This window comes from Myotis brandtii, unplaced genomic scaffold (assembly GCF_000412655.1).
Source record: "Myotis brandtii unplaced genomic scaffold, ASM41265v1 scaffold579, whole genome shotgun sequence".
NCBI lineage: Eukaryota > Metazoa > Chordata > Mammalia > Chiroptera > Vespertilionidae > Myotis > Myotis brandtii.
This window is the reverse complement of record NW_005370171.1, coordinates 1,314,488-1,325,810: the sequence shown is the minus strand read 5'-3', so window position 1 is coordinate 1,325,810 and position 11,323 is coordinate 1,314,488. Positions and strand designations below refer to the sequence as shown.

The following is an 11,323-nucleotide window of genomic DNA, read 5'->3' as shown; positions in this document are numbered from 1 at the left end:
GGGGGGGGGGGGGGGGGGGGGGGGGGGGGGGGGTAAAGACTCTGCTGTTGCTCAGCGATCTGCAGTCGATCTGGGAATAATTTGAAACTAAATCCTCAGCTCTTTGGAAGCCTTTTATGAAATCATTGCAAGTTTATTAACAACAGCTGTGGCCACACATGACCTGGATCCCAACCCCCAATATCGCAAGCGGGAAGCAGTAGTTGCCTTGCAATTCCCAGTCACCTTTCTAAGGGGAGAAAAAGTCAAATGAAGAAGGAAAGTCGCCCATCTTCCCTCCCTGGTCACAGGAGGCTGGACAGCTGGCAGGCAGGCAGCCAGCCCTGGTGACAGAAATGCTGACGAAAACAGGCTCAGGACTGTTCCCAGCTTTGACAAGACAGCCGTGTGCCCAGGCTGAGTGTCGGTTTTAGGTACTTTCAGCCTGTGGCTGGCGGTCGGTGTTCATACCCGAGTGGTAAGTGTTCTCTCCCCTCATGCTCTCCTGTCCAGACCCTGCGCCTGGCTGAGCCGCAGGCTTGTTGAGAGACAAGTTAAGGAGTTGGGTTTTGTGGCAGTTTTTTTCTTAATTAGAACCTGTGGTGAGTTCTGCCTCACTTCCTGCCGGCGCTGCATGCCGAGTCTTTACTTGGCAAGGCTGAGCCCGCCGTCCACCTCACGCTCCCGCCAGGCCTCGCTCCCCCCCCACCTCCCGTGAAGCGGGCGTGCCAGAGTCTCCGTGTCAGGCCAGCACTTTCTGCATCCTGCTGAGCTCAGGAATTCAGGGAAAGGAAGGAAATAAACTCTGCTCCCTCTTAAGATGCAGCCCGCTTGGTTCTTTATTTAAAGTGTCCTCCAGCCCTAGCTGGTTTGGCTCAGTGGATAGAGCCTCAGCCTGGGGACTGAAGGGTCCTGGGTTCAATTCCCATCAAGGACACATGCCCAGGTTGCAGGCTCGTTCCCCAGTAAGGGGTGTGCCGGAGGCAGCCGATTCATGATTCTCATCATTGATGTTTCTGTCTCTCTCTTCCTCTCCCTTCCTCTCTGACATCAATAAGAGTATTTAAATAAAGCGTCCTCCAGATCTACTGGCCGGTGAGATTCCATGTCCCATTCTGCTCTACTGCTCTGTCTCGTGCGCGGCCCACTGGGTGCTGCACGTGTTCCCGTCACAGTTCTCAGAGTGGCTGCGTGGCTCACTGCTACTCCACCTGGTGTTTTGAGAGCCACCCATCTAGGGACACCGATTGCTCACCAGCGTCTTCCCTCCCACCTCAGCCCAGCCGTGCTTACAGGAACACTCTGTGGACCTGTTAGAAAGTGTTCACTGAGATTAGGAGGCCAGAAGGGAGGCAGAGAGGAGGCTCACCCAGACCTATGGATCTGTCTTAAAGCCCGAGCCAAAGGCCAGGGAGACTTGTGCTGGGTGGGGGGTGTCACCCTTGGTGGCCGTTCACCAGGGCTGTTGGGGTGTCCAGCACAGTGAGTACAGACAACTGTCTGTCCCTCTCGCCAGGGAGGATGAAGGGGAGCGCAGGTTTCAAGCAGGTTCCGTTTATCCTCCAACCCTGTTGAGGGCAGAACAATTGGAGGGGCCCTAATGGCTCACTCCCAGGGCCAGCAGCCTCTGGCTGCCTGCAGAGTCCAGAAGTGACCAGACACCCCTGGGGCTATCAGCCCAGAAGGAGCACCAGGCTCTGCCCTGGTTCTGGTTTCACTCCTCACCACAGCCTCGGAGCCCGCTGCTCCTGGGTAGAGGCCCGGCAGCCCTGTGAGGCCTGGAAGGCACTTGGAGAGCCTCTGTGGGGGGAGCCTCGGGCTTTATTATATATATATATTATTGATTTTTTTACAGAGAGGAAGGGAGAGGGATAGAGAGTTAGAAACATTGATGAGAGAGAAACATCGATCAGCTGCCTCCTGCACACCCCCTACTGGGGATGTTCCCGCAACCAAGGTACATGCCCTTGACCAGAATCGAACCTGGGACCCTTCAGTCCGCAGGCCGACGCTCTATCCACTGAGCCAAACCGGTGAGGGCACCTCGGGCTTTTTGAAAGTGATACATGTTACACACCGGTGGGGTAGGCCCAGTGTGCCCTGCGTTCTCGCTGGTGAGGTCAATGTGTCTGAGGATCAAAACCATGGGCTTTTTGTGACAGAAGGAGAAAAGTCTATGGGGCGTCATAATATGTATACAAGTAACTCGGTGGCCTCCTAAGAAAACCTGTCGGGCAGGGAAATCAGAAGTGTTTGTTCCACGATCGAGGTGGCCAAGAACAGCACCCAGTCAGCGGTGATGGGAGGCTCAGTTGCCATGAGCCAGCAAGTCCTCCCGCCTCGGGTGGGGCCCAGCCTTCCCCTGAGGTTTCCAGCTCCCTGAGTCCCCACTCCCACTCCCACTCCCACTCTGGGGCAGCAGAGTCTGCTGGCTTCACCTCAGAGGCCTGGTGCCAGGGAGGCCAGTTCAAATGGCTCATTTTAAGACAGAAGTGGGGAACATCTGGCACGGGCTGCATAAGACCCGAAAAATCATTTGGTCTGGCCCTGCCAAGGTATTAGGGGTGAGTTAATGAAATGTTTGACCAAATATAGCAGGCTAATTTTTAAGTGGATAATTTTATATAGCCCAGAATGCTGTTATAAATACCCAAATGGCCCTTGGCAGAAATAAGGGTCCCCACCCCTGCTTAAGGGCTGGCACATGCACTTTTATGTGAGCTGACCCTAAGAAAGTAAGATTTCCCAAAAGCTTTCCAGGGACGTGGCCCCTTCTCAGCCCCTTCTCGGCTGCATTGGTTGTTTATCTCCTTGGGGTGTTTGTTTTGCCCTACTCTGCATTTAGTGGCGAAAGGAGATTTCAGAGTTCTGTCCATTCCAGAAAGAAAAAACCCTCTTGTATTTCAAGATGGGAAAGATACACTTTCTAGAACAAAGCAGGGCCTAAAAATAGTCACCTCTGACAGTGATGAGGGCGGCGGGCAGGGTTCCTGGTCTCCAGGCTCACTGCTCCAGAAGCTCCCATTCAGAAGCCTGTAGTTTGTGTGGGGAAGAGCTCAGGCTCTGAGGCTGGGCCTCGGTTTCCTCATCTGTAGTGCGGGGATTAATGACTAGTACTTAACGCGTGGAGTTAGGAAGGTTACTTCTGTGTGAGGGGCTTAGAGTAAGAGCTGGCTCACAGCCCTCCAGCTCGCCTGGATTTCCTGTGAGTGACTCAGCCCCTGCAGGACAATGAATTCTGTGAGCCCGCCCGCGCACCTGGCCTGCACATAATCTTCTTTCCTCCCATTGTTCTCCATGTCCAGCAGCCTGGGTGTGTCCTAGATTTGCAGAATGGCAAGCCTTTTCCACAAATGCCCTTATTTACTGTGAATGATGGCCATGGGGTGCCTAGAATGCTTCCTGAGGGAGCTCCCCTCTAGGAGGGCTTCGGTGCCTGTCTGTCACTCAACCCCAAACCCAAGAAATGTTCTGATAGGAGCCAGTCTTCATGTTTTATCTCAAAATAACCCTACACTTACCTTCTCTTTTTTTTTTAACATTAATGTTTTTAATTGTAGGAAAATACATATAAAATAAAACTTGCTATTTTAAAAGTATACAGTTCAGTCTGTCTTCACTCTTTACTTGAGGAATTTAAAATGCTTATGAGAAGCTGCTTGTGGAAAGAATTTACATCCCAGATGAAGTAAGAAATCTTCCCTTTAGAATCTAAAATATTTGGCTGAAACTATAATTTTAAAAATATATATGTTAGGCAGTGTTTGGGGTTTTTTTAAATCCTCACCCGATAATATTTTTTTCCATTGATTTTTAAAGAGAGTGAAAAAGATGGAGGGGGCGGAGAGAGAGAAACATTGATGTGAAACACACATCAATTGGTTGCCTCCCACAATTGCGGAGCAAACCTGCAACCTAAGTATGTGTCCTTGACCAGCAATTGAACTCTCAACCCGGGGGCGGGGGGTGGCGGGGTGGAAGGCAACTTTCTAACCATGGAGCAACACTAGCCAGGGCTGTTAGGCAGTGTTTTAGTTCTTAGTTTCTAAACACAGTGTCCTGTGATTCCAACCAGTTGGAGAAAGTTGAAATCTGAAACTCCTGACCCATATTCTAGGTGTAACTGACAATTTACTCATTATTTATGCTAACAATCGCTGCTCAAAATAGGTGAGTGCTGACATTTTCTGGTGAAATACAGACTGAATTCAGACTCTAAGGGCACTGCCTACTGGGGGAAGGACAGGACTTAAGGACAAATGCCCTTGAGTGCACTCACCAGATCTGGAGTGATCAGAGCAAAGGAAGGAAGGGGAGCACTCCGGTGGCTCTCTTCAAAAGAAGAACTCCCGGGCTCCTTGTCCCCTCCGCCAGGGAGCGCCTCCATGGCAGCCAAGGCGTCTGTGCCGGCGCCTCCCTCCCCCAGGCCCCGCCTCCTCCTCCAGGAAGCCTCCCTGCCCCACTCCCAACTCCGGGCCTCCTTGGAGTGCAGGGCCAACAGGTCTGTGTCCCCAGAGCAGCACACACAGCAGGCAACAGGCACAGGCCCAGTGAGCGCCCTGCCAGCTTGGGCTGGGCCCCACCGTGGGGGGCAGGTAGGGCCCGGGCAGTGTGAGCTACTCAGAGGCCATGGGCGGGAGCACCTGCCGCCCTGCCCTCCCTAAGCTGGCAGATCCGCATCAAGAAGCTCAGTTCACACTCACCTCTGCAAGGGCCCCAGACCCACCTGAGGGAACCCTTAAACTGCGTCTGTTCAGGCGGAACTTCCACCAGGAGCATGGGATTAGCACAGGAAACGCGTCGACAAATAAAATCAGGCAGGTGCCTCTCAGCAGGGAGAGGGGACCTGGCATCTTCTACCCAAAAGGGAACCCTCTCTTGCCCTCATTCTTCACTTACCCTGACAGAACTCTTTGCTGCGCATCCAGCACAGGGCCTGATGTATACCGAACTCTCAATACTGGCTTTTTTTTCTTTTTTTTTAAATTGATTTAAGAAAGAAAGTAAGGGAGAGAGAAAGAGAAACATCAATGTGAGAGAAACAGACCAGTTGCCTCCCACACTGTGGATCGAACCCACAACTGTGTATGTGCCCTGACTGGGAATCTGACCGGCGACCTTTCGGTGCATAGGATGATGCCCAACTAACTGGGCCATGCTGGCCGGGGCTCTCAGTACTGACCCTGGAAAGAAGCAGTGCATACACCCTTCAGATTTTCCCACCACGTCAGCAGTGGGACAGGGACACCTTCACAGACCTCCGAATTTCCTCCAGGAAAGCTCCTTGAGTGATGCCGTAGAACAGTATAAAGCAGAGGTCCTCAAACTTTTTAAACGGGGCCAGTTCACTGTCCCTCAGACATTCCACACATGCGCACTGCGGGTCCGGGACGAGTCGGCTGCTAAGCAAGACAGGCAGCGGCGGCAAAAACACCCGGCGGGCCGGATAAATGTTTTTGGCGGGCTGCATGTGGCCCACGGGCCGTAGTTTGAGGACCCCTGGTATAAAGCATTTGCCGTAACTTGGAACAACTTTCTCTGGGTCCTCAGTTTCTGTGCTATAAGGAAGCTGGAATGGGGATTTCTAAGATGCCTTCTGTGCTGTCAGAGGCCTTGAGCCTCCCTCTGGGGACTGATGGGCATAAGCACATTTAGGTGATGTGGTCGAAATAGGGACTTGGTGGTGGTGGTGATGGTGAAGGTAGTACTAATGGTGGTGGTGGTGATGGTGATGGTGAAGGTAGTACTAATGGTGGTGGTGGTGATGGTGAAGGTAGTACTGGTGATGATGGTGGTGATGGTGAAGGTAGTACTGATAGTTATAATTAATAAATGACCAGTCAAGAAACCTGTCACTTGTACCTAAAGAAGCCACTGAGAGAAATGTTGGGGGCATCTGCCAATCTACCATTTTTTCTCGAAACTTCTCATCTTTCTGAACTCTAGCCTGCCGTCTGTCAGACTTTCCTACTTTTAATCATGAGCGCTTGCCTCGTGCTGAGTCCTTCACACACTGGGGCTCATCCGTCCTTCCAGCAGCCAGTTTTCCATGAGGGGCGGAGACGCGGGTGCTCAGCAGCTCGCCCCAGGTTACCTGTTGCGAGGCGTAGGCACTGCACTCCTGCTTCCCTTCGCTTTCACCCCTTCCCTCTGGCACCAAAGTAGAGGTTTGCCAGCTCCTAGTCTGGATACCTGGTAGAACTTACCTTGACATTCACATGAAGGCCTCAGACTGTCCACCAGACCCTGAGTTACTAGAGCCCTTTGTGTTGACTGGCTTAGTGAATACCCTGTAGAGCAGTAAGTTCCTGTTTGGGGTGTTCGCAGGCAGGGTGACCGCATCTTGGATTTTTTTTAGCATTTTTATGCGTTACCTGGGGGTGGACATGACACCCACCAGCATTCCTCCAGGACATGCGATTCTCTTATGTGCTCAAGCACATGGCAGCGTCCGAAATGCATGATGGGGTCTTAACCTTTTTCACGTCTCCTGTTCCCCTTGCCTTGCTCAGAACAGCTGGCCAGGCGAGGCTGGGTGTCTGATGATAAGGATTTTCAAATGTCGGAGTGGGAAAGAGTCCTTGAGACCATTGAGTCCAGACTATCATTTGAGGCCTGGAGAATGGAAGCACAGTTCAGTGAGGCGCCCACTGCTGCCCGCAGAGCCCAATCTCCAGGGGCTCTGTCCTAAAAGCTTTATCTGCAAAGAAAGGGACAATATTATGTAGCTGTTCACTCATTCCATCCGTCTCGCTGTTGACCAGAAGGTGAACCAGTAAACGTAGAACAGTGTCTAGCACAGCGCAGGTATCTGATGCTGACTGAGTGAAAGCATCGGGGGCTCGTGACCACCTGGCGACCTCACGAACTGCTGTCTTGGCCGGGACATTAAAACCACGCGGAGTGAATCTGCGAACCGTCCACTGCTCAGCCCCACCAGGCGCTGCCACTCCTCTGGGCCTGGGACTCCCAGGGTCCTTCCCAGCTCGTCCTCCGCTCTGTGACTCCACCCACATCTGAGACGTTGCCTGGGAGGCTCAGCCGGTCAGAGCCTCAGGTCGGCGTGGAAAATGCAGACTTACCACTGACACTGCTCCCCCCAGAGCACACCCAGCCGGGAGCAAACACGGTGTCCAGCAGGCTCTTGAAGCACCAAAACTCCCGCCCCCACGTTGGGCACCACTGCCCTTCCCTGCACGTCTCCAGCTTGGCTGCTCTGAACTCCTAGAGCCACAGCTGGAAGACCCAAGACAGACCAGGCCTGCCTGTCACTCAGTGTAAGCGTGCAGCTGATGCGGCCAGCAGGGTCCTGCCCTGCTCCGCATCCTGCCCAGAGCTGCTGCCCTGCCCAGAGCCCCTCTGGCTTCTGCCCCCAGGCTGGGTAATCCTAGTCTGAAGTGCCAGTCAGCATAGCCGGCCCACCAGGTGTTGAGTTTGGGAAGGGGCGTGGCGGGGTCTGTTCTGAACCTGCTGTGCCCTTCCTCCTGCACCGAGACCTGCCCGGGCTTCACTGGCGGGTGCTGCTGCTTCCACAGCCCACCAGCCGCCGAGGCGCTAAGGGCTGCTTCAGGGCTCGAGGGCCTGAGCAGACATTAGTGCAGCCCACGCAGGCAGGGAGCCAGCCAGGCTGCTGGGCTCAGGCTATAAGCTCGGGATCATCGGGCCCTGCCCACCCAGACTTACTAGCTTCCCCAACCCCCAGCTGCATGAGACAGGTCCTCCCTCTGCTTACCCTGTAGCTGCGTGAACAAAGCAGGCTGGGCCCAGCCCCAGGCCCCCTGCCCTGAACCCCTCCCGTGGTGAAGGGGGATTCTCAGGGAGCTGGGAGTGAGTGACATGAAGGCCCACTGCTCAGCAGCAGATTTCTGGCTTCACCCCATTGCTGACCAGCGCCAACTGGCGTCCCCAGTATCCCGGTGGGGCCTCCACACTGCATGCAACTGCTGGAGAGCCAGCTTATCACCTTGTTCTTCTAGGAAGATGATGAGAAGCTAATTGAGGAAATCCAGAAGGAAGCCGAAGAGGAACAGAAAAGAAAGAACGGAGGCAAGTGCTTCTCCCCCTTCCCCTCCACAGGCCCTGCCCGGCCAGGGACCACCCGGGAGTTCGGTCTCAGGTGGCTGTAGACACACTTCATCCCGTCCTGCTCCCTGTGGGAAGCCCGAGAGCTTAGATACAGTTTCAGCACCTCCTTGATGGCAGGCAGGTCCCAAGGGGTAGGTTGCAGCTTAAGAACAAGTAGCAGCCAAACCAGACTAAGGCAGTAGGCCCACCCTGAGCATGACATGGCTTCCTGTGAGGGCCTCAGGCCCTGGCTCTAAAGGGGAGTCTTAGCTCAGCCTGTTTTCTCTCCTCAGAGAACACCTTCAAGCGCATCGGGCCCCCCTTGGAGAAGCCGCCAGAGAAAGTCCAGAGGATGGAAGCCCTGCCGAGGCCCGTCCCGCAGAACCTGCACCAGCCGCAGATCCCCGCCTACGCTTTCGTGCACCCCCCCTTCGCCCTGCCGCCCGTCCGGCCCATGTTCAACAACTTCCCCCTCAACATGGGTCCCATCCCGGCACCCTACGTGCCGCCTCTGCCCAATGTGCGGGTCAACTACGAGTTTGCCCCCGTCCACCTGCCCCTGGAGCACAACCTGCCCATGCACTTTGGCCCCCAGCCGCGCCATCGCTTCTGACACCCTCGCCCTGCCCCTCGGAGCCCCACTGAGCAGCGTGTGCAGGCGGGGCTTGGCTAGATCCCCCGTCCACCCCGCAGCCAGTGGCTGTGCCAGGCTCTCTAGGTAGGGATGATGGGCTTGACTCCTAAAAGCATAGGCTGGTCTTCCCTCCCCTTCCTAGGAAGGGCCACTTCCCCTGGAAGAGTGGCTGGCGGGCTAGTTCTTGCTGACCAGAGCTCGGGGGCAGCCACACCCCCTTCCGAAGAGGTCTGCCATCCTAGCAGCCAGTGCAATGGCCCCTGGTGCAGGTGGTCACCTCTGCTCCGTTACCTCTCCCTGCAGAGAGAGACGGGGGAAGGTTTGCCTCCATCCCCTCGTCACCAGACAACAGGTGTCTCGATGAGAAACCACACAGGCCTTCCTCGCCGCAGCTGTCAGGTTCCTAATAAAGCTGAAGCAACAAGTAGTGCCGTTTGGAGAGAGGTGAGAGTCGTGTCGCCCAGGCCAGTGCCGCAGCACCCCTTGAACTGGGGCCCCAGAGTGAGGCACTCTGAGCTGGCTGGACCCCGTGAAGAGGGCAGAGCAGTGGCCACAGGCCCAAGAGCACCATACAAGGTGGGGAAGCTACAGACCATGTCCCCCACATCCAGAACCCCAGGGCGCCACCTTGGTGGCGGCTCAGAGGTCTGTCCTCCTCTCTGCCTGCTCAGGTGAGACCATCGTGCTGTGGGTTCTGTTCTGTGACTTACCTAAAATGTTCACATTTGCTACGTTGCATTTACCGTTTTCCGTGGCCCACTAGTCTCCCGCAGTCCCTGGGAAGTCACCTTATCCCAGGTCAGGCAGCCGGACGGCCCTGAGACTCTGCCAAATGGAAGGCCTTTTTGGGGCAGCTGTACCGGGTCTGATGGTTCTCGCAACAGCAGTTCCCGGGGAGCCTTCTCTGTCAGCAACCAGGTGGGAGCAGCTCCCCTGAGACTCGGGGGTGAGGGGGGCGGTGGGTTTCTCCAGGGGGACAGAGGCCCCAGCTTGTGCTCAGTACCCGCCCAAGGTGCTGCCCCGCCAGGTGCTCGGCAGGCCTAGCCGCTGCCCTGTCCTGAGGTTCGTTAAGGCTCTGGGGTCCCTGCTTGTCCTCACCCCAGCCGTGTGCAGAGCAGAGGCCTCCGCTGGGGCCAAGCCTGCCTGGCTCCCTGTGTTGGCCCAGTTTCCACGGCTGTGTCTGATGTCCGGGGGGTTCCCAGAAGTTCAGAGGGCACCACAGGCCTCAGAGAGGAGGGGGAGCCGACGACCCTCCCTGTCCCTGTTCCAGAGGCTGCGCCACCCAGGCCTGCTCACCGCGGCAGGACGCGAGCAGCACTGCGTGTGGCCACCTGCTGCCTTCAGCCTCTCAGATGTGTTTCCAGAATTAGAATGGATAAGTGTGCTAAGCTGCCCCGCACTGCCCTTCCTCAGGGGAGGCTGTGCAGGCAGCCGGGCACCTGGGCATGAGGTGGGACCCATGAGGACAGGCCTGCATTGGTCCCCGCTGCCGGGGGCTGCCTGCACCTCAGTGCCAGCCTGAATGGCAGTGACAGGACCTAAGAAAGCATGTGCCCTCTGCTTTCTTCCCCGAAGGGGGGTCTCTGAGAACAGTGAGCCCCCAACAGACATCCCGCCCGTGGGAAGGGTGAGCCCATGCACTGCCCTGCCCGCTAGTGACAGCGCTCACCCTGGCCTCCTAGGCCTGAGTGGGTTCATTCCACCTCTGGCCCACAGCGGGCTATGTGGCTCCATGGAGGGCCTGGGGCAGGTAGCATGCGCCTGTCACTGCCATCCAGCAAGTCCCCAGGGACCTGGCATGCAACAAGCAGAGTAATGGTCCCCCCAGGCCAACCTGAGAACCTGTCCTTGGAGAATTCTGGTTATTGCTCACCCACCTGGCTCCCCAGGAGGCATTCCTGCCAGTGGGGGCTCACGGGTCATGAGTTCAACCCTGCCTGACCCTCTAGACACCTCAGGGCCCTGGAGGCAGGACCTGGTTCCCGGGTCCTCAAGGAGCAGTCGTACTAGTGATGGGGTTTGGGGCAGAGATGGGGCCATAATCATCTGACAAGCCAGTGAGTGGCTGCAAGATGCAAGTAACAGGAACCCACAGAGATCATCCCCTTTCTGGGGACCAAGCAGGAGGCTCAGTGGCGCCTGACACCTTCCCCTCTGGGCGGAGTGCTCCCCAGAGCCAGATACTGCCCAGCAACAGTCCCACTCCACTTGCCTTAAAACTGGAGAGAGGAATCTAGTATTTGCACTTCACAAAGGATTTTAAAACTTAAAAGTGCATGACCTGTCACTTTATAAAAATAGCAGAAATGATTACTAAATGTTTTCTTTACTTTCTGGTAGTAAAAACATAAAATAACCCTGTTTTAACTACTATGTACAGAGCCTGTATCATATGTACCTTGGACTTTTGTAAATAAATGTTTGTGCACTCTCCCCGCTGGTTTTGTTTCTTCGCATGGCCCCACTGCTCCCCGAAACCACAGGCTGCACCACGGGGTCCCCAGATTCCTGGGGTGAGTGATCTAAGCACCACTCCACAGGGGTCCGCAGGATCTGATCCCATTGCAGCAGCCGCTGGGGAGGAAGCTCTTCCCTCCTCCCCTGCCCGGGAGAGAAGTGGCCCGGGTTGGGCACAAGTGGCTTATT

General features: G+C 55.6%; 1 protein-coding gene across 3 annotated transcripts in view; it reads left to right on the top strand.

Moving 5' to 3' along the window:
* Positions 1–11,110, top strand: part of RNF216 (ring finger protein 216) — a 111,264-nt gene extending 100,154 nt beyond the window's left edge. For all 3 annotated transcript variants that reach the window (XM_005878950.2, XM_005878949.2, XM_014550004.1), the window contains exons 16-17: positions 7,956–8,025; positions 8,337–11,110. In XM_005878950.2, coding sequence (XP_005879012.1) covers positions 7,956–8,025; positions 8,337–8,656 — 390 coding nt within the window. In that variant the 3' untranslated portion in view covers positions 8,657–11,110. The remainder of the gene's footprint in view (positions 1–7,955; positions 8,026–8,336) is intronic.
* Positions 11,111–11,323: the final 213 nt, after the last annotated feature.